General features: G+C 41.0%; 1 protein-coding gene and 1 long non-coding RNA gene across 2 annotated transcripts; both read left to right on the forward strand.

The window, feature by feature from the left end:
• The first annotated feature begins 212 nt into the window (after positions 1 to 212).
• On the forward strand, positions 213 to 21,784 carry ZNF367 (zinc finger protein 367). Its single transcript, XM_029921083.1, has 5 exons — positions 213 to 1,008; positions 11,944 to 12,094; positions 15,153 to 15,272; positions 16,589 to 16,727; positions 19,253 to 21,784. The coding sequence occupies exons 1-5, from the start codon at positions 586 to 588 to the stop codon at positions 19,473 to 19,475; spliced, it is 1,056 nt and encodes a 351-aa protein (XP_029776943.1). The 5' UTR covers positions 213 to 585; the 3' UTR covers positions 19,476 to 21,784.
• Positions 1,225 to 1,924, forward strand: LOC115276971. The gene is made up of 2 exons (XR_003902138.1): positions 1,225 to 1,316; positions 1,442 to 1,924. It is a non-coding gene; the product is annotated as an uncharacterized LOC115276971 (long non-coding RNA).
• Positions 21,785 to 23,385: the final 1,601 nt, after the last annotated feature.

The following is a 23,385-nucleotide window of genomic DNA, read 5'->3' on the forward strand; positions in this document are numbered from 1 at the left end:
TCGAACGCAGTTGGCCCTCGAGGCAGAAAAAAATACAAGAACAGCGGCCAATGGCGTGGCAGAAAGGACCCGCGCGCAGGCCCGGCTCCGCCCCACTCGGCTAGAAAGAAGTCCAGGCCCGGCCATTGGCTCGCGCGACCTGTCACTCGCCGCTGCGGCCAGCGGGCTGGGGCCTCGCAGTGATTGGTTCCGCCCAGGCGCGAAATGTAACGCGGGAAAGCCGGAGCAGTGACCCAGGCGGCAGGTTGTTATTTTCGGGGGTTCGGGGCAGCACATCTTGCTCTCCTGTCACTGAAAGGCAGGCCGCCCGCGGCTTCCCGCCGGTGCAGCCTGCGTTGGGGAGTACAAAGAGCGGAGGGCGGGCCTGACCCGGGGTTGGGGGTCTGGCGCTGGCCGCCCGGTGCCAGCCAAGCCGCTCGGCTACTTCGCTGGCCGCCGCGCAAGAGGATTCCGGGAAACGTCCGCCAGCCATGAGCCGGCGGGACTGAGCGCCGGCGAATCGGAAGCAGCGCGGGCGAGCGGAGCGAAGGGCCAGACCGGAGCTCGGGGAGTGTGGCTGCGGTAGTTGCCGATCGGGGCCGGGCGATGATCCGGGGCATGGAGGCGCCGATGGCGGACAACCCGCCGCAGCCGCCGCCGCCGCCGCCCGTCATCTTCTGCCACGACTCCCCAAAGCGGGTGCTGGTGTCGGTCATCAGGACGACCCCAATCAAGCCCGCGTGCGGCGGCGGGGGGGAGCCGGAGCCGCCTCCGCCACTCATCCCCACCAGCCCCGGCTTCAGCGACTTCATGGTGTACCCGTGGCGCTGGGGCGAGAACGCGCACAACGTGACGCTCAGCCCCGGGGCTGTGGGGGGCGCCTCCTCGGCCACCTTGCCTGCCGGCGCCGCAGCCGCTGAACACCCGGGGCTTCGAGGCCGGGGCGCGCCCCCGCCCACCACCTCCGCCGCCGCCTCGGGAGGGGAGGACGAGGAGGAAGCTAGCAGCCCGGACAGCGGCCACCTCAAGGTGAGCGGCGCGGGCGGGTGGGAGGGGCGCGGGGCAGCCAAGGCCCGTTAACGGCGGAGCCCGGGAGCCGGCAGTGCCCGCAGTTGCGGCGGGCGGGGCGGGGCTGAGTTTAAAACGCGAGGTCCCCTCTGGCCGGGCGGGGGCGGGTGACAAGACGCTGACGTCACTGCCGCGCGCCAAAAAACGGGTCCCCGCGGGGGGAGGCGGGGCGGCGGTCACGTGACGCTAGCGGAGGGTGGCTGGCCGACCGTAGGCCACCGGGTAGCAGGTGCAGTGAACAGTGCAGCCTGGGGTCGCGGAGGAGGCAGGTAGACCTTCGAACGATCGCTGAGTCCTCTCAGGCGGGAGAGGGAGTGAAGGGATTTGGGCCTTCAGCTGTTCCTTTGGGTGCAGAACCGGAGGGATTTGCTCAGATTCCGCTCCTTCAATGCAGATAATCCGGCCCTACTAAAGATGTCCTGCAGAGATAACAGAAGAGCGAGAAGGGATTTTAGGGCAATCTTCCGTAGCGGAGTGGGGCCCTCAATGCTTCTCATGCATCCAGCGCACCACCTTGCTAGTTGCTGAGAGCACGCAGTAGAATGGGAAGCTTGTCGTTAACCTTGGATTGCTTGCACTCAGACTGTTGAGAGCTGGGAAAGATGTGACTACCTAGTTCAAGCCTACTGCGGATCAGGCAACTAAGCCATAGAAGGATTGGTAAAGGGGCCTCCCCAAGGTCCCACAACTAGGTTGTGGGAAAGCTGGGACTCTGGTGGCTTGTAATCCCGAAGCATGTATTCATGGGTGCCTCTCTGCTGACACCCTTGTCTCTATAGACTGTAAGCTCCTAGAGAGCGGGGATCATTTTTCTCTGGAAGACTGTTCAACTTTATACCTCACACTCCAAATGCTAAATAAAAGTGCTCGGTAAATATTTGTGTAATGAATGAATTGTGCTAGTATATAATATTTAGGTTCTATTTGTTAAGTGGCTATTTCAGATAAGCAGTTTACTTAAAAAACAAGTAAATTAGTGGATAAGTGCCTCGATATTGGCAAATACTGTATCTGCAACTTGAAACAAGTTTGGTTATCATTTTACATGCAGTAGCAAAGATGTTGAAACTTCATGTTTTTGAGCCCAGAGGAAATTGATATACTTTGTTACTAATGACATTGTTACTAAAGAACTACAGAATTATAAAACTCTGTGCTTTGACACCCTTTTAATTCTTGAAGCTGCACTTCAGTAAAAATTTGAAAGGACAAGCAGTAGAAATACTCATAGTAGTGCTGAGTGAGTTTGTGAAGGAAACTATCAGTGTTGCTGTCTCCAGGTGGCCCTTAGTGAGATGGCTGGGTAGCCTACTTTCCTGTGTTAGCATACCTAGACTTAAAAAAAAAAAAGGTTTATACAGTTGAGAACTGTAAAGGCGTACATGCACAAATACTTGTAAAATATTTTGCATTTATTATTAATAATTTAATTTTGTATTATCCAAGAAGATTGTTAAAATAAATAAATGAAATTTATAGGTATGTTCATTTGGCCCTAAAACAGACTTAACAAACCTCGTATAAAAGTTGCTCACAATGCACGGGTTTGAACTTTAGTTCCTCTTTCTCCACTTCTTTTAGAGTAAAATATACCAGAAATTATGAAGAACTTGTAAAAGCAAAAGTCTGTCTTATATTTCACTTTTTTCGTCACACACTCGTATTTCAAAATTAATAGATAACTTGATTTTAACTTACCCTTTAATCAGTGAAGCAATCCAACTACAGCTGCAAAAATTCATTCATTTTCGCTTTTCCATCTTGAGGGGAAAGCTCTGGAATATACGTTTATTTAAGGACGGTAACTAGTTTTGTTTGTAATCAGTTCTAGACCAAAGATAGGGAATTCTGCCCCTTTTATTTTGTTTTGTTTCTCTAAAGTGCTTGTAGTTCTTTATCTCTACATGAGTGAATCATGCGGACTGAATCTGTTCACTTCATGGAAAGATAGGACACCAGTAACATGTTTCGCCCTCCCCCCTTCTGTCAGTATACAGGTGTGAGTTTGAGAAAAACGTTTGTGTTTGGTTATTGTCTATTTGTTGGCACCACCCCCCAGGAGAGGTGTTAACATCTGAGACCTTCACACTAAGTGTCCGCTCTCCCCACTCTCTTGTTTGTTCCTGCCTCTTTTGCCTGTGGGGAGCACATCCATCATCTACCAACTTATTTTGGCCCATCATCCCAAGATTGCTTAGCACTGTTGGGGTATAATTATATATTTGCATTATCTTCTCTCAGTTTGTAGAATTCTGGGAGGAGATGGGAGAGGAGAGGAGGGGAGGATGCAGGTCTAATTTCTCTCTGTCCTTAAGTTATTTCCAAGCACCTTGTGCCCTTGTGCCCTCTCTACTCAGACTATGTTCATGAGGTTACTTCACTGTTGGGTTTGGCTTCTCTGTGCATAGCCTCAGATTCCATTCACTCTTCAGGACCTGCCAGCTGCCTATTCCACTTTCCCTTTCTGTTACCTGAACAGTGAGCAGTCTTACAGCAGATTAGTACATATAATTTTGATCACCACGATGTTAAACATAACCTGTTAATATAGTGGCCACTGTTTATTGCCAGGCACAGCAAACTGCCGAGCTTTTGAATTCCTTAATTAAATGAACCATATTTACCCAGTGAACAAGGAGAAATTAGAGAAAAAAGTCCCCAAGATTGTTTAGTTAACATCGGATGGTAAGTGGCAGCACTGATTGGAACTTTTGAGAGCCCTTGTTCTTAATGTATTGCTCCTGTCTGCATCATGTGTGATTTGACTTTAGGGGTTTATTATTTTTTTAGTAGTAAGCTGATGAAGGTAGACATCGGAAATACACACTGTTTACACATAAATTTCTCAACTGAGATGCTTTATAAGGGTACACACGATACAACGGACAAATGCAAATTAAGACTTGGAAAGTTGTGCAGGTAGGTCAAGGTGGGGGATAGAATGAGGCAGCAGATATGATAGCCAAAGAAAATTTGGATCAAAATCTGAATTTAAAGAGGGAAATATGATCAATTACATTTTTCTCATTTTCTTGTCAAGGTCCACATGCCTTCCTCTGAGACCTATTTTTCTTTTCCTTCTAGGTTGTGTTTGTGCACTTCATTTGAGTTTTACTTTGTATAAAAATGTGTCAAGGACTTTAAGGTTTTTTTTTCTCATCACCCAGTTTGACTATAACTTCTGTAAAATCTAGGTAAATGTGTCCATTATTCTAAGTGGCTTGAGAAAAAACACAAATTTTATTAAATAACATTTAAAGAACGTTTATTTATTTTTGAAAGAGAGGAAGAGCAGGAGAGGGGCAGAGAGAGAGGGAGACAGAGAATCCCAAGCAGGCTCTCTGCTGTCAGTACAGAGCCCGACATGGGGGTTGAACTCACAAACTGTGAGATCATGACCTGAGCCAAATTCAAGTTGTATACTTAACCGACTAAGCCACTAGGGGCTCCTTAAATAATTTTTCAAGATAATTTTTGACATTGAAAACTCAAATAATTTATCATATAATATTCAGAAAACAGTTTGAAAATCACTAATCTACCATCTGGTGGTACTGAAAGTCTGTCTAAAATTTAAATTTAGGAGTTTCTGGATGCCTGGATGGCTCTGTCCACTGAGTGTCAGACTCTTGATTTTAGCTCAGGTCATAATCCCGGAGTCATGGTACCAAGCTCTGCATTGGGCTTCGTGATGAGTGTGGATCCTGCTGAAGATTCTTTCTCCCTCTGCCTCTCTCCCCACAATGCACACATACTCTTGTGCTCTCTCTAAAATCTAATAAATAAGTTACCAAAGTATGCAAGTGTTTTTTGTCAATTTAATCATTTTGTTTCTTTTTAGTAGCTTATTTTGCAGTAGATGCTGCATAGTGATGTATTGAATTTCCTTTTAAAAATTTTACAAAATATTTTCTAGAACAAAAACTTACTTTTGTTAATGTTTATTTCTGTCTGTGTGAGAGAGAGAGAGAGAGAGAGAGAGCGCGAGAGCGAGCGGAAGCATGCATGAGTGGGGGAGGGGCAGAGAGAGAGGAGACATAAAACCCAGCGCAGGCTCTCGGCTCTGAGGTGTCAGCACCCAGCCTGATGCGGGACTTGAACTCACTGACTGCAAGATCATGACCTGAGCTGAAGTCAGATACTTAACCAACTGAGCCATCCAGGCACCTCTTGAATTTCTTTTGAACTTAACTTTCTCTTATGAGTGATCAAGCAATCCTGACGCGAATTGTCTCTTAGACTTCAGGTATACTTGATGGCTGAGGAATTAGTTAACACTGTTATTGTCAGAATGTACCTAGAAACATAGTTTTTCTTATTACTAAGGCCAAAATGAAAAGGACCTTTTAAGTAATGCAGCTTATTTTTTCTATGTACAGTTAAAAAAGATGCTCTTTATTTAGGGCATCAGATGATTACTTGCCTTGCTTAATTTTCTTATTCGAAATGATATACTTGATTATATCTTACCGTAGGTCTATGGCTAGGATGTTGTATTACATTTTTTTTTTTTAGCTCTCTATTTCTCATCTGGAAAATGCAAATGTGGATTTAGGTGGAGAAGCAACACATTGTTAACTTTTTAAATACTCAACCCCCATTAAACATGCTTGTAAATAATTTTTTTAAACAGAAACAGAAAATAGTAATGGATAATCTAAAATTTTTGATATTAGTCCATTTCAAATTATAATAGAGGCAACAATATGTTTTGATGTATTTAAAAATACGGGGAAGGGGCCACGTGAGTGGTTTAGTCAGTTAGGTGTCCAACTCTTGGTTTCGGCTCAGATCGTGATCCCAGAGTCCTGAGATCCAGCCTAGTTTTGTTATAAATGGAAACTTCTTAAAGAGTTATATAAGGTTGGGGAAAGACATCTTTTGGCAATTTTGATATCAAGGAAGAATTGATGAGATCTTTATCCCATCAGCAAATATTTATTAACAAAGGGCCTAAGTCGGTTAGCTTAGACTAAAGCATGGTGCAGAATGCAACCTTAGAAATCCCAATCTCAGCCTGATCATGGCTCATGGTCTGTACTGTGGGGGTTGATTGCTGGTATGCACCTTGTCCTGATCATTCTGGGACCCAGAAGGAACATCCCCTACCTGGGACATATGGGTCTCAAGGCAGAGAGAAAAAAGAGAGATGAAAGAGCCAGGTGATGGCTTTTAAAGCTTTTGCTTAGAAGTCATACATAAAATTTCTACTCACATTTTATTGGTCAAAGCAAGTCATATGGTCCATTTTACCTCATTGGTACCTATACACAGTGAGAAAGGGGTGGTGGATATTTTTACAGTATTATTATTTGCCATAGTGCCTTTCCACATTCCTTTATTGGGGGTCTATGTGGCAAAAAATAAAATTTGCCATCTTAATTGTTTTTTGGTGTTAATTGTATGCAAATTGTTGTGTAACAGATCTCAGGAATTTATTGATCTTGCAAAAATGAAACTGTACCCATTGAACTCCTCTTTTCTCTCTCCCCATAGTCCCTAGCAACAACCATTCTAAGAGTTTGACTGCTTCCAATACCTCACATAGTGGAATCCTGTAGAATTTGTGGTCTGTTTATTTCACTTAGCATAGTGCTTTTAAGGTTCATGCACATTACAGCACATGGCAGGATTCTCTTTTTAGGGCTGAGTAATTTTCCATTGTATTGTAAATAACACCTTTTTTCTTCCCTTTTTAATCTGTCTGTCAATGGACATTTAGATTGCTTCTACCTGTTGACTATTAAGGAAATGGATTTTAATATCTAATAATTTTTTAAACATGATTTATCCTATAAGATAACTCACCCATGTTGAGATTGAGCTTTTCTTTCAAGGTGAAAATTGATGGAACTGGAATTTTACTGGAGTTTATTGTTACCCATTAAGGTTTTGGCCTGATGTTTTTAAGCATTTGGAAGGCTTTAGGTTTTTATATTGTAGTCAGTAAAAGCATCTTCATTTTGTTCTTAGTTGTATATAGTCCTTTTATGATTTTTTTTTATGTAACTTGTGTGTGTTAACTTACCTGGGAAATAAGAAAGTTTTTTTTAAGTGAATGTTTATTTTATATTGTAGATGTATGGAAAAGTTAAGATAGTACAAGGTGTTCCCATAAATCACATCCAGTTTTCTCATTGCTAACATCTTACATTAGTATGGTATGTGTGTTATGATTAATGAAACCAACTTGATATGTTGTTATTAACTAACATCCATAGTATATTCAAATTTCCTTAGTTTAAAAATTTTTTGGGGGCGCCTGGGTGGCTCAGTTGGTTAAGCCTCCGACTTCGGCTCAGGTCAGATCTCACGTTCGTGGGTTCAAGCGTCGGGCTCTGTGCTGACAGCTAGCTCAGAGCCTGGAGCCTGCTTCAGATTCTGTGTCTCACGCTCTCTGCCCCTCCCCCTCTCATGCTCTGTCTCTCTCTGTCTCAAAAATAAATTTAAAAAAACATTAAAAAAAATTTTTTTTAATGTTTTATTAAAAACAATGCAGGGCTCGAACCCAAGAATGTGAGATCATAACCTGAGCTGAAGTGAGAGGCTTAACCCACTGAGCCACCCAGGCACCCCCTTAGTTTTTTAAAAAAAATTGAAGTGAATTCACATAACGAAATTAGCCATTAAAGAAAATTTTTTTTACTGTTTATTGTTGAGAGACAGAACATGCGCTGGGGAGGGACAGAGACACAGAATCTGAAACAGGCTCCAGGCTCCGAGCTGTCAGCACAGAGCCCAACGTGGAGCTGAAACAATGAGATCCTGACCTGACCTGAGCTGAAGTCAGACACTTAACCAACTGAGTTAGCCAGACACCCTGGATTTATAATTTTTCTTAAGTTTATTTATTTATTTTGAGGGAGAGAAAGTGCAAGCAGGGAAGGGGCAGAGAGATAGGGAGAGAGAATTCCCAAGCAGACTCCACACTATCGGCTCAGAGCCCCACACAGGGCTTGATCCCATGAACTGTGAGATCATAACCTGAGCTGAAACCAACTGAGCCATCCAGTTGCCTCTAGATTTATAATTTTTAAAATGCTTTTGGCATTTGTCTTTTTAAAAAGTTTGTTTGTTTAAGCAATCTCTACACCCAATGTGGGGCCCAAAGTCATGACCCCGATATCTTAGTCCCATGTTCCTCTGACTGAGCCAGCCGGGTGCCCCTGGCAATTGTCTTTTAAATCATATAGGAAAAAAAGAAGAGTTACAAACCTCAAATACAATACTTCTGGCATTTGTATTTACTTATGTAATTAACTTCACTACGGTTCTTTCTTTGTATGGCTTTGCGTTTCAGTCTGGTGTCATTTCCTTTCTGCCTGAAGAACTCCCTTTAGGTTTACTGCAGGGCAGGTCTATTAACCATAAACTCAACTTTTGTTTATCTGGGAATGTCTTAATTTCTTACTCATGTTTGAAGGATAATTTTGTTGGACACAAGATTGTTGGTTGACTTTTCTTTCCTTTTAGCACTATAAACATGTCATCCTACTACTTTCTGTAGTTTCTCCGGAGAAATCAGCTGTTAATCTTCTTGAGGATTCATTGTACCTGATGAATTGCTTCTCCTGTTTTCATGATTCTGTGCCTTTTTTCTCTTTACAGTTTGATCTAATGCACCTCAGTTTGATCTTTCTTTGTATTTATCCTTCTTGAAGTTCATTGAGCTTCTTAAATGTTTAGACTTAGGTCTTATCAAATTTGGGAAGTTTTCAGCCTTTATTTCTTCAATATTCTCTCTGCCCATTTCTTTCATGATTCAGGGTCTCTGGTTATGTGGTATGTTGGTATGCTTGATGCTACAGTCTGAGTGTTTATGTATCCTAAAATTTGTGTAGTGAGATCCTGACTCCCAAAGATGATGGTGCCCTCTTGAAAGGGATTAGTACCTTTCTGAAAAAGGCTATAGGAGCTCTCATGTGGAGACATGGCTAGAAGGCACCAGCTACGAGCCAGGAAGAGGGCCCTCACCTGACTGCCCAGTACTGGTGCCTTGTCTTGGTCCAGCTTCCAGGACTGTGAGGAACACATTTCTGTTCTCTTTGTAAGTTACCCAGTCTGTGGTATTTTGTTATAGCAGCCCAAATGAACTAAGACACTTGATGTCCTACAGGTATCCTGGACTCTGTCCATTCTTTTCTTTTTCAGTTCCTCAGATTGGATAATTTCAATTGACTAATCTTCAAATTTGCTGATTCTTTCTTCCTGCCAGTTCAAACCTGCCATTCAAGTGCTTGTGAATTTTTTCATTAAGGTCATTGTACTTTTTTTTTTTAGCTCCAGAATTTCTGTTGGTTTCTTTTTATAATTTTTTAAATGGTTATTTATTCTTGAGAGAGAGAGAGAGAGAGAGAGAGAGAGGCGCAAGCTGGGGAGGGGCAGAGATAGAGGGAGACACAGAATCTAAAGCAGGCTGTAGTCTCTGCTTTCAGTCCAGAGCTTGTGACATTGGGCTCGAACTCATGAACTGTGAGTATATGACCTGAGCCGAACGAAGTTGGATGTTTAACCTCCTGAGCCACCCAGATGCTCCCCGCCCTTGACTTTTTAAAATGTTCATTTATTTTTGAGAGAGTGAGTGTGAGTGTGTGTGTGTGTGTGTGAGGGGGGCGGGCAGAGAGAGAGGGAAACAGAGGAGCTGAAGCAGACTCTAAACTGTTAGCACAGAGCCTGACGCAGGGCTCGAATCTACAAACCATGAGATCATGACCTGAGCCAAAACGAAGAGTCAGATGCTTAACAGACTGAGCCACCCAGGTGCTCCTATAATTTGTTTCTTTATTGATATTTTCTGAACAGTGTTATTCTGTTTTTCCTTTTGTCCTTTGTCCATGGTTTCCATGACCTCTTCCTCCTGGTCAGTTTCTATGAATTTCTCTTCCGTATGGACCATACTTTGTTTCTTTACATGCTTAGTAATATTTTGTTGAAAATGGGGTGTTTTGAATATTATACTACAGTGACTCTGGAAATCACATTCTTTTCCTTCTCCAGAGTTTGGTTTGTTTGTGTGCTGGGAGTTGTAGTTATTTGTTTTGCAAATTTTCTTTTTTTTTTTAATGTTTATTTATTTATTTTAGAGAGAGAGAGAGAGAGAGACTGTGAGTGGGGGAGGGTCTTAGAGAGAGGAAGACACAGAATCTAAAGCAGGTGCCAGGCTCTGAGCTGTCAGCACAGGGCCTGACACAGGGCTTCAACCCATGATCATGAACTGAGCCCTGTTATGCGAATTTTCTAAACTGCTTTTGTAAACGCTATTTGTTGTGTTTGTTCTCACCTCAGCATCAGTAGAGATTGCTTTGAATGCTTGTAGCTAAAAACCAAAAGGGAAAAAAATTCCTGATTTTGCAGAAATGGCTCTGAGTTGTAGCTCTCTCAATGCTTAGATTCATTCTAACTCTGCCTTAGCTTTCATTTTCTGCTTGTGCCTAGCTGAGGATCAGTCAGAGGTGAAAGCTCAGGGTCTTTTCAGGTCTTTTCTGAGCATGCTTCCTGCCCTGGGCAAGTCTGTGGCTTTGCAGAAATTTTTATCTTTGGGATACCGGGGCAATTTTCAATGCCCTAATTACTCAAAGAAACTCTCCAGCTTTTCCTCACAGGCTTTTGATGTGTCTTTGTCTCAGTTGAAATGTTTTGCCCCAGGTGGCAGTAGTTATTATTGGCCTTACAAGGTTGTTTTTTCCTCTTGTGTTAAAGACTGTGACTTAAAAAAAAATGTTTATTTTTGAGACAGAAAGTATGTGCACATGGGCAGGGGAGGGACAGAGAGAGAAAATTCCAAGTAGGCTCCACAATGCCAACACAGAGCCTGGCACGGGGCTTGAACCAATGAACTGCAGGATCATGACTTGAGCTTAAAATCAAGAGTCAGACACTTAACCAACTGAGCCACCCAGGCGCTCCTAGCCTTACAAGGTTTTGAGTGGCTCTATTTAGCCACTGTTTTGGTCTGAGTGGGTTCTGAGTTAGGTCAATGCAAACACCTTGTGTCTGTTCTTCAGGTAGCCCCCAGATAGGTCAGAACAGACACACAATTCTTTTACTTATTGGTTTTTTAAATGTTTATTTATTTTTGAGAGACAGTGTAAGCAGGGGAAGGGCAGAGAGAGGAGACGAAGACTCTGAAGTAGGCTCCAGGCTCTGAGTTGTCAGCCCAGAGCTCCACATGGGGCCTGAACTCATGAACCGCGAGATCATGACCTGAGCCAAAGTTGGTTGCTTAGCTAACTGAGCCATCCAGGCACCCCAAACACAATTCTTTGAGAATTAAATCTGCTTTGTTCTTTGTGGAGCCAGGGACTAAGTGAGAATGAAGGCTCTTTAAGACCACTGAGGGATGGGGCGCCTGGGTGGCTCAGTTGGTTGAGTGTCAGGCTTCTGCTCAGGTCATGACCTCACTGTTGCCGGATCGAGTACCGTGTCAGGCTCTGGGCTGACAGCTAGCTCAGAGCCTGGAGCCTCCCTCGGATTCTGTGTCTTCTTCTCTTTCTGACCCTCCCCTGCTCATGCTACCTCTCTCTGTCTCTCAAAAACAAATAAAACACATTAAAAAAAAGAAAAAGAAAGACCACTGTGGGGAACAGGGAGAGGCAAGGGCAGGCAGTAAAAATTCTGCAAAGCTTCTCTACTGTTTTAGGTTGCCTATTTTTTGATTCTATGTTCCCTGAGTTGCTGTAAATCTATTTTCAGGAGTTGTGATAAAGGGGATTTTGACAGTTTTTTCTCAGTGATCTCAGTTTTTCAGTGATCTCTAAAGGGATGGGCCTTTGGAACTACCTATTCTATTTTCAATGATGTCACTCAAGAAAGATTTAAAAAATGATTTATTGTGGTATTTTAATTTAATGAGACGATGTAAGAAATTATATTAACGTTTATACAAATTGTTAATAGGATGGAATCCGACGTGGTAGACCCAGAGCAGATACTGTCCGAGATTTAATAAATGAAGGAGAGCATTCATCCAGCAGAATCCGTTGTAACATCTGTAATAGGGTGTTTCCACGGGAGAAATCGCTCCAGGCTCACAAAAGGACTCACACAGGTAAGTTGAGCAGAAGTAATACTAAAAGCTGATTTGATGTTTGGGCCCATAAATTAATATTTTGGTTGCTTTATGTTTCCTTATTGTGAAGTTTTTTAAGACAGGCACTGTATAGTCAGTTTCTCTTTTGAAGAAAGGTTTTCTCAGCATTGGTATCATGTGACTTCTAAAGGTATCATGGTAATTAATCTAGTTGTCATAGGAACGTTATTGATAAATTGAGCTATATTATTCTACCTACCTGAATGTCAATACTTGATATGCCCTTCAGTTGTCTGTGTAATTGATATAATTGATTTGTAGGCCACATACTAAAACAGTGTCCAGTTTTTAGCAGAATTTCTAGAATCCTCAGTGTGCCATCAGTTGTTTTCACCTAGCCATTTAATCTAAGGTGATGTATAATTTTTCAGAATTAAAGGTATTGTATGTAGCTATCCCAGGACTATCACATATCTCTATTTGTGTAGAGAAATACTTAGATTTTATTTTTTTATTTTTATTTTTTTTTAAATATTTTTATTTATTTTTGAGAGAGAGACAGCATGAGCAGGGAGGGTTAGAGAGAGAGGGAGACACAGAATCTGAAGATAGGCTCCAGGCTCTGCACTAGCTGTCAGCACAGAGGCAGCATGGGGCTCGAACCCATGAACTGCAAGATCCTGACCTGAGCTGAAGCCAGACGCTCAACCGACTGAGCCACCCAGGCACCCCAATATTTAGATTTTAAATACCATTTAGAGAGCAAAGAACATAGAAAGAGCCCATAGAGAAAACTGGCCCCAGAAGAAGGAGCCTTATGGTTCTAATAATGGTATTTAATAATTTACAGATGACGAAACTGAGGCATCAAAAAAAGCAAAGACTACTGTCTTACAGCCTCCTATACCCTTAAGCATTGGGCTGTGCTGGCCGGTGTAGTAGCACATGTGGCTCTTGAGCACTTGAAATTTGGCTAGTCTAAATTGAGATGGGCAGTATATGTAAAATATGCTTAGTATGAAAAAAGAGTAAATGATGTCCTTAATACTTTTGATATTGATTATGTATTGAAATATTTTAGATATATTGGGTTAGATAAAATATATTATCAAAATTAACTCCACCTGTTTATTTTTGCTTTTTAAATGTGGTTCCTAGAATTGGTTCATATTCTCTTTCCGTTGGCAGTACTGGTCTAGAACTTGGGCTTTTAAGCCTTCAGTCCCTATTTTTTTCACTGCTTTTCACTGTCACCACCTGTTTGGTTTCTTTTTTTTTTTTTTTTGGTTTGTTTTTGAAAAATACATTTTAATAATATGCTAGAATATAGTTTTCTTAGCTAAGTCCCTGAAAAGGGGTAAAGTTTTCATTTTGAATCATTACAAACTGAGGTTGCCAGGAGGTTTTGACTTTAGGAACCATTCCGTAAAACCATTACAAAATGAAGTACATGATTTTGAGAATTTTCAGATTTTTTTTCAGTCTCATTGGTCTGAAATATCCCCAAGTAACTGCTTCACAGGCCATAGAGTACATGTTGCCCGTGTAGATTAGATTCAGGACCATGTGGTGTAATGATACGATCCCTGAGTCTCAGGCCTGATCTACCACCACCCCACCATGTGTCACCAATACTTTTGGGGCTTGGCTTACTATGCTGTATGCCAGAGGGCTGCGTCCAAGAGCTCCATGGTATGGTTAAGCTCTAATAATATGAATATACCTTGTAAAAAAACTTTCCTTTTTTTTTTACTTTATTTATTTATCCTAAAAATTTTTTTAACATTTATTTTTTGAGACAGAGCATGAGTGGGGGAGAGGCAGAGAGAGAGAAGGAGTCACGGATTCTGAAGCAGGTTCCAGACTCTGAGCTGTCAGCCACAGAGCCTGAGGCGGGGCTAGAACTCACAAACAACCATGAGATTATGATGTGACCTGAAGTTGGGTCAGGGAAGTTGGGATGCTTAACCCACTGAGCCACCCAGGTTCCCGGTCTCTTACTATTTTAAATACCACCCCCCCATACCTAAGTTTTGCTAATTTGTGTCTCTCACAATCATTTGGTACATTTCTAAATAATGAGAAATTTAGGGAGGACTTGTTACGGTTAATTGAGTCATATTGGAAGGACCAGTCCATACTTGTTGATCACAGAATGATTTTTCAAAAAATAATTTTAATTATGGTTGAACAATACTTTTCAGCACTTTCTCAAGCCTAGCACTGTGTTGTATTATGTATTGCAATGGAATATGAAGTGTTATACATCTTTGTGTCAGGAGAGTACTAGGATACATAAATAGCATGGATTCTGAGATGTGAAGGGATACATAGTTCAATTATTTGGAGATAGCAGCGAGGTAAAAGCCTGAGAGCCTGCATGACTGGGAACATTTGAATGGGCAGAGAAGGTGGATTTTCAAGGAGTACAACAACATGAGGAACTGCCTCGTGGATGGAAGGAATCTCAGGAGTGAATGAAGTAAAGCTAAACCCTGCCCTCTAACCCAGTAGCTATAGTGCAAATATTAGGGGACCATTGAAAAGTCAGCAGATAATTTTCAGCTGTTCAAGGGTTGCAGTAGGGTTTGGAGTGATTTAGGAGGTAATTCGTATGACAGAAGCAAGTGTTCTCTGTCCTTCACTCCAGAAGTGCTGTACAGGGGCTAGAGAATAGAGGGCAGCTAGAGTTCCTGCTGGGTGGGAGGGGCGGCCAGCCTGACCTGGGGAAGTTGCGGTGGGAAAGCATGAGTGCGAGACATTTTAAAGAATCAGCAAGAGCTAGTTATTTGGATTATGGGGAGAAAAATGACAGTATAAGCCGAAGATAACTTTAAGGATTTGAACCTGGGAACCTAAAGGCTCAATGCCCAACTAAAATATTATTTTGCTTTCAAGTGGATAGCTGTTTGGTAACCGTAAAATGCTGTTGTTGGCGTTAACACTTGCAGCTTTGTAGAGGCTATGACAAGTTTTCTTGTTGTTTGGAGTCATGACCTATACGGGGGTTGATTCTCTCTGTCCCTTTCTCTTACATTATTGTCTCAGAAATAATATATAATATTTGTCTACTTAGGTGAGAGACCCTATCTGTGTGACTATCCAGACTGTGGAAAAGCCTTTGTTCAAAGTGGACAGCTGAAAACACATCAGCGTCTTCACACCGGAGAGAAACCTTTTGTTTGTTCAGAAAATGGTATGGTGTTGAGGGTTAAGTTTATGTAATAACTGGTTTTAAGTTAAAAGCTAAAATATCTTAAGTTTTTTGGGAGGAGAGATGTCTCTGTCTATGTAAATTTCATAAGTTCTCTTTGTAAATTGTGATCCATGCTCATTTTCTGGGAAATGATTGATTTTTTTAAATGAAATATTCTGTTTAGATGAAAATCATAAAAGGTAATTAAAAGTAGTAGTATATTCAGGGGCGCCTGGCTGGCTCGGCTGGCAGAGCAACTCTTGATCTTGGGGTTGTGAGTTTAAGCCCCACAATGGGCGGAGAGATTACTTTAAAAAAGAAAAGAGGGGCGCCTGGGTGGCTCAGTCGGTTAAGCGTCCAGCTTCCGGCTTCGGCTCAGGTCATGATCTCACGGTTTGTGGCTTCGAGCCCCGCGTCGGGCTCTGTGTTGACAGCTCAGAGCCTGGAGCCTGCTTCAGATTCTGTGTGTCCCTCTCTCTCTGACCCTCCCCTGCTCGTGCTGTCTCTCTTTGTCTCTCAAAAATAAACTTAAAAAAATTTTTAAAAAATTAAAAAAAAAGAAATATTATATATAGGTAGAGGTGGTAGAAAGATCTACAGAAGTAAAAGTAGCCTTTAGAGTAGGCTTTTACTTTGATTTTAAATTTTTTAACTATTAAATCAAAAGAAATACATCATAGTTTCAATTTTCAATAAAGGGGGAAATTTTACCATCTTGCTACTGCCACCGTTAGTAATTTCTTAACACTTTTCTTAAGTATTTTCTAAATCTCTCATCACATTTCTTGAGATGTTTTTCTTATGCACATTTTTACATACTTATACCTGAAATTCAATATAATTCTGTGCTGTTGTGTGGTTCTCTTGATTGTTGTCAGTTGTTACGAATGTCTCTACACTTTTTCATTTGTGTAAGCATATATACTATGATTGCCTCGATGTTGAATATTGATTATTTGTTGTTAAAATTTGTTTGTTGCCAACAAAGCTGAAGGGCCTGGCTTTCTCCTGAAAGCTTTGTTCATCTTACGGGATGTTTCCTTATGATAGATTCCCAGAATGGAATTCTTGGGTCAGAGGTTTTGACCATTTTTTCTAATAAATCACTTTCTGGTGGGGTTGATATATTTATGTCACCATGACCAAACGGTGAAGGCACTGCTTGCTTCCCCTTAGGGTTGTTTTTTCCTCCTCCAAGTTACAGAATGCTAAATCCCATGGTCTTAAATCGCTTTTCTTGGATACCCATGAAATTGAACATTTTCCATGTCTGCTGGATGTCCAGATTCTGATGTGTTTCCCTCTATGTTTTGAAGGCTGCCTAAGCAGATTCACCCATGCAAACCGCCACTGTCCGAAGCACCCTTATGCCAGGCTGAAACGGGAGGAGCCCACAGACGCTCTCAGTAAGCACCAGGCTGTGGACAACCAGGCTGCCGCCGCGTGGTTGGCGAAGTAAGGTTCTCCCTGCACTCCGCCGCCCAAGCCGCCCAGCACATGGGCTGTGCTGGGGGCTCGGACAGTCCTCTCATTTTAAATCAGTTGCTTTTCTATACATTTTATAAAGTAACTTGAAATGGTGCTTTATTTCCTTAAACCACAGAATTGTTAGGAATGGTATAAGGATCTGTTGTGCGATGAAAATAACTACATGATATTAATTAGTCTCAGTGCCCAGACCACAATGTATTTTAAAAGCAAGAATTTTCCTCATTTTTAAAGAATGTTTTATATGAATTGTACTCTGCAGTGCAGCCTGTCTTCATTTTCTTCATGTTAGATAGGTGCTGATTATTACTGGGGTATGGGCTAGAGATTCTTCTAAAATAAAGTTCTAAAAAGCACCCAGTTGAAAATTTTAATGGCAACAAGGGGGCCAGCATAAACAAATTTCTCTAAAGGTATTCTGATTTAAGGAGTCATCTGTTGTGTACAAACCAGCATTGGCTGTTTGGGACACTACCTCCTTCATCAGATTCCTTCCTTCCAGGAAAAGTCTGGAATCCCTCATTGTGCTGCCGTAGCTCTGCCTCCTCTGGCCTCACACCTGTCTCCAGCTGCCCAGCCTTCTTGTTTGTCGGCACCACCCTCATTGTGGCTCCTGCTCCCTCTGCCTGGAATGCCGCTTTCCTCTTCATTTAGCTACTGCTCATTCTTTATTTCTTACTGAGGTCACACATTGCGTCAGGAAGTTTTTCCCTAACTGCTCACTAACCCCAGAACAAATGAGGTTAGACCGACTTAATAGATGCTTTATAACATACTGTGTTAACACACTTTCGTCACACATTTATTCATCTAGTGTCTGTTGTCCCTGCTGGACTGGAAGCTCCACTCAGGCAGGTGTTACGTTTGTCCGGCTTGCTGTGTCACTTCCTCCCTCCCTCTTCCTCCTGGCTGGCCTTTGCCACCCCGCGAGCTCTAACTTTACTCAAGTCAGAAACTTGTTGGTCATCTTTCTGTTTTCCTCTCATTCTTTCATTTACTCAACGACAGACTAATGGATTCTACTCAGTATAAAGTCTAAACCCTCCGTTATGGGATTCAGAGTACTTCATTGCCTGCTGACCTTGTTAAACTTCTTTGCCATTCTCCATTCCTAGTTGTCCTTCAAGTCAGACTGAACTCTTTGCATTTCTTTTTTTATACCTCTTGAGTATTGCCCACGTTCTTCCAGTTTTGAGATGTCTGCATTTCCTGAAATCTAGTAGTTGTGTTATTTGTGTGTGTGTAATTTTAAAAACCGCTTTATTGAGGTGTAATTGACACACAACAAAGTGTACGATTTGATATGTTTTGACATAATATATACACCTTTGAAACCATCATCACAGTCAAGATGGTGAACATACCTGTCACTTCCAAAAGTTTCCTCAGGCCCCTTTGTGATTCATCACTCCTGCCCCTCAGTGCTTTCCTGTTCCCCAGACTACTCTGCTTTCTGTTATTATAAACTAATTTGCATTTTTTAGTTTTGTACAAATGGAGCCATATAGTACATATTTCTGTTGTCTGGCTTTGTTTATTCAATGTAATTATTTTGGGATTCACCCATGTTCTTGACTGTATCAATGGTTTCTTCTTTTTTTTTTAAATTGAAGTACAGTTGGCACACAATGTTATATTAGTTTCAGGTGTACAGCATAGCGATTCCCCAAGTCTGTGCTCACAAGTGTAGCCACCACCTGTCACCGTACAACCCTGGGTTCGTTCCTTCTTACTGTTGAGTAGTATACCTTGTATGGATACACCTCAGCTTGTTTATTCACTTGCCTGTTGCTGGGTTTTTGGGGTGTTTTTGGCCATTACAAAGAAAGCTAGTATCAGCGTTGATATGCAGGTCTTGTATGGGACATTTTTGTATGTAGTGGTAGTGTTCTTTAAATATGCCTTTCTTTAGTTACCAAAAGGTGGATTATTTTCTCTTGTAAATTATCAGTTGGTTATGTAATAGAATAATCGCGGTGCCTCTTAGATTTTCGAATAAGCTCTGTGTGTTCCAGATACTAATCTGTTTGTCATATTTTGCGGGTTTAAAGTTTCTTATAGTTAATTCTGTCAGAAGAATAGGATAAATAGGTTTCTAATGATTATTTGTTCTACCTCGTTTAATTGTTTATTGAGGTATAATTGACATACAGCATTTGTTCTACTGTTTGTGTATTTTACTGTAGTCCATTTCACATACTATCTTAAAGGCAGTTTTTTGGAGAAAAACCATGATTAGAGAGTTGAGTATAAGACCCAGGACTGCCAGTTTTTGATTTTGGAAATCTGAAAAAGTCCGTCAACTTCTTGACTGTCAATTTTTTCCTCTAGAATGGGAACTAACTATATGTAAAGCATATGAATCATTTTAGAACTTTACAAACTAAGCCAGAAACTAATAGTGTGGTAAACTGTTTTCAGAAGAAAAGTAAATGTTTGAGGAGGTCATGTATACATACAGCTAACGTGCATGCTGCATGCGTTTCTCGTAGGTACTGGGAAACAAGAGAGCAGCGCGCCCCCACCTTGAAAGGGAAGCTCGTGCAGAAGGCTGACCAGGAGCAGCAGGACCCTCTGGAGTACCTGCAGTCCGACGAGGAGGATGACGAGAAGCGCGGCGCCCAGCGCCGGCTGCAGGAGCAGCGGGAGCGTCTGCACGGAGCGCTCGCCCTCATAGAGCTGGCCAACCTGACCGGGGCGCCGCTCCGCCAGTAGCCTCCGCACTGACTCTGCCACTGTACAAAAAGTACTGCCCGGCGTACTTAAAAAGTAGATCCTTGGGCATAAGCTAAGCACCTTATTTGCTTATCATAGGCTGCTATTCTGTAGAAACTTATGAAGAATGTCATTGCTCCAGAATATGGGGTGAGAGAGAATTGCACTTTTTTTATATGGTAATGGATTTGTTGTAAAGTTTAAAATATTTTGTAAATATGGGACTTCTAGTACAGGGTAGAAATGGACATATTGTGGGAAGCTAGATTTTGCAAGTTTAATGCATTCATTGGAAGCAGTTCTCACAGGAAGCACTTTCTGAATAAGACACTTGTATGAAAAAGCAGAATGGTACATGTAGCCAAAGAACCTTGAAATAGATTATTTATAAGATCATTTTTAACAATGTATATTAGTATTTTTAACAATACTGTAAACACTGAAGCAAGCCAGAAAGTATAAGATATGTGTGTAAGATATAGATTTTTAAATTGCAAAATAGTATGCCTAATGAAAAGTGGAAAACTGACTATTTTGGAAAATGTTCTAAGTTATGGACTTTGGAAGAAAAGAGATATTTGAGGATCTTGGCAAGATGCACAATAGTTGAGAATTTTCAGAATTGGAGTAATATCAGTCTTATTCTATCTTTCTGAGGCTTTACAGCTCACTATGATGTTCAGGTTTGAAGAGCACTTGGCATCCCTGTTATGTTAACTTGGGAGCTTTTGCACATTGCAAATTTCTCATACGCTGAAATTGAGTGATTAATCTTGCAAAGTCTAGGTAACTTGGTAATTGGTATTTTTTTACATATATATTATGGGCCCTGTAAGAGATTTGGCACTTGGATTTTTATTAATAAAAGGGACACCTACAGGGTTGTTTAGTAGTGAACTGTTATAGATGGTTTGTTAGCAAACACTAAATTTTCATTGTACTGCTTGTTTAGAATTACTAGCAAATGGAAGCCTCCTATTTATATTTTCAGTGCATACAGCCACCTTGCTTTTCTTCGGAATAACATGCCAAGCTATTTTGTGCTCACTAAATTTAGTTATCAGGTAAACACTGCAGAAAATATTAGCTACTCAAATAAGTAGGTTTCTGGAATAGTTTCAGCTGCAAGTGTGTTAATTTGTGTGGTGGTTTTAAGCCATTTTTCCAAACAGATGAAGTTTTTAAATACCACTTTATGTACTGAAGCATGAACAGAAAAATCAAGACCTGAGCAGTTCACCTCCTTTATGTAGGCATAAACCTCCATCATTTATGCTTTTGTTTTACGCAGAAACTAAATAACATGCATAGCATGGTAATTTGATAGATTGCTTAATTGGAGTAGACTTCAGAGTAATAGAGGGCGATATGGGCTCTTCAGCGCCATTTTTTTTTTGAAGTAGTAGCCTACAGATGTAGTTTAAACATTATCTAAAATGTAGGCTTCTTTATCCAAAAATCCCAGTGTGTTGCAGTACGCAGATAGTTTAAGATACTAGTCATGGGGAAGGGGAGGTATGTAAATGTCTTGGAAGAAAGCAAAAGTGTGAAAGATGATAGTAACAAATAATGTGTATGAATGAGGACATACTTTAAAAATGTAATTCCTCTGTATCATAAATTACAAATCTTGAGGGATTTTTTTGTAATAGAATTTATATTTGTAATTGTCTAAGAATTTTGTTGTAATCTGGCATATAGAATTTTAACTTGGAGCACTTATAAGCACAGTGAGAGAGACTGTAGCATCTGAATTTTCTTGGTTTAGATTTCAACATTTTCTCTAGAACTTTTTGCTCTCAAATATGACTTAAATGAACTATGAAAAGCAAAACTCTTCAGTCTTGGGAAATTTAAAATTTGATGACCTTACCCTGAAGAAGGAAGGGCAGTAAGAATTTAAAAAACACAAGTACTTGCCAATTCACAGATCATAAAATTTAGGGCCTTCAAAAGTAAAGGTTTTCATTTCTTTCTTGGTCAGCATTTGTCAGCTATAATAGTTATATTCACAGACATTTTTTATTTGTATAATTGGAAGTTTAAGAAATTATTACAACTACTTAATATAGAAATATTTAAAATGTTCTACTTTGATATAAGCTATATGCTTGGACAAAATACATTGGCATCTAAAATTTGAGGTATGTTAAGACTGCTTTTTTTAAAAAAATGTGGTTTACATTCAAATTTTTGAAGTGTTTTATGCTTCATATGGCTAAGATGTAGTTTGGCAGAGATAACAGCATAAGAATAAACATGCTGTAATTTTAAAAGATGCTTTGAATAAAAATTTATTTTAATTTACAGTTTATTTATTTATTTTTAAATAGTTTATTGTCAAATTGGTTTCCATTAATTTACAGTTTAAAGTACATGTTCATTCTTGAACCCTTTATAATTTGTTTTCCTATCAACAGTAACCATAATATAAAAAATTGAAAAGGTAGAAATGTCACCTATGGCCCTATATTCTCTCATCATTGTTATTTGATGCATTTTCTTTTAAGTTTTTTTTATTTATTTGAGAGAGAGAGGGCACATGAGTGCAAGCCCGTGGGGGAGAGGCAGGGAGAGGGGGACAGAGGATTCAGAGCAGGCTCTGCTGACAGCAGAGAGTCTGACATGGGGCTTGAACTCATAAACCTCAAGATCATGACCTGAGTGGAAGCCAGACACATAACCGACTGAGCCACCCAGGCGCCCCATTTGACGCGTTTTCTACTTCATTCCCGTATTAGCTCATCTCAGGCATGTTTTTAGTATAGTAGAAACTAATGTAAATAATGTAAATTGCTTTTTTTTGCCTTAAAATTATGGCCTTTTAGATTATAGATATCAATTTGACTTCCACTTTTGGTTCATTATTACAGTTAAAAATACACTGGTGTGGTTGCATCAATGCAGTTACGCTCAAATGTTTCTTTCATTTGAAATCTTTAGCTTTTCTAAAAAGCTAAAATTTCACACTTTTTTAAATCTAAAAAAATTTTAGTGTTTATTTAGTTTTGAAAGAGACAGAGTGAGTCAGAGTGTGACACGGGAAGCTGTCAGCACAAAGCCCTATGCAGGGCTCCAACTCAGGAACTGCAAGATCATGACCTGAGGTGGAACTCAGACACTTGACTGATTCAGCCACCCTGGAGCCCCTAAAATTTCAGATTTTTAAAAGTTCATTATTGAGAATGAAAATATGGGACACTTGAAAAATGCTACAGCAGATAGAGTGTGGTCAAAGTAGAACGTTCTGGGAGGCTCTTCAATTCACCTGAACAACAGACCCTGGAGCTAGTTGCTATTTGCCTAGAAAAGCAATGGGCCCTTCTGTAAGGAGGACACTTGCCATTAAGCACATAGAGGCAAGAAAAGACTTGCGACTTGGCACCCATTTTAACCTTTCCTCCTACGTGTTTACGGGAGAGAAATGGAAACGTTGGTTCACATAGGAACTTGTACACGGATGGCCATGGGAGCATTTTGGGTAATAGCCCTAAAAGGGTAACAACTAACATGCCCACCAACTGGTGGCTAGGTAAACCGTGGTCCTACTCAGCAAGTTGAAACAACAAGGGTGGGAGCTCCACACCCAAAAAATAATTCAGTGAAGAAATGGGCAGGAGACATGAACAGACACTTCTCCACAGAGGACATCCAGATGGCCAACAGACACATGAAATGATGCTCAGCGTCACTCATCAGGGAAATAGAAATCAAAACCACACTGAGATCCCACTTCACACCAGTCAGTTGCTAAAATGAACAAATCAGGAGACTATAGATGCTGGCGAGGATGTGGAGAAACGGGCACCCTCCTGCACTGTTGGTGGGAATGTAAAATGGTACAGCCGCTTTGGAAAACAGTGTGGAGGTTCCTCAAAAAATTAACAGAACTCCCCTATGACCCAGCAAT

This window comes from Suricata suricatta, chromosome 13 (genome assembly GCF_006229205.1).
Source record: "Suricata suricatta isolate VVHF042 chromosome 13, meerkat_22Aug2017_6uvM2_HiC, whole genome shotgun sequence".
NCBI classification, from domain to species: Eukaryota; Metazoa; Chordata; class Mammalia; order Carnivora; family Herpestidae; genus Suricata; species Suricata suricatta.

What these genes read in the sequence shown, in the direction of transcription:
- ZNF367 (XM_029921083.1), top strand. Translation starts at nt 586, where the DNA reads ATGATCCGGGGCATGGAGGCGCCGATGGCGGACAACCCGCCGCAGCCG. An exon ending in CGGACAGCGGCCACCTCAAG is followed by an intron (nt 1,009 to 11,943) that starts GTGAGCGGCGCG and finishes AATTGTTAATAG; the next exon opens with GATGGAATCCGACGTGGTAG. An exon ending in TCACAAAAGGACTCACACAG is followed by an intron (nt 12,095 to 15,152) that starts GTAAGTTGAGCA and finishes TTGTCTACTTAG; the next exon opens with GTGAGAGACCCTATCTGTGT.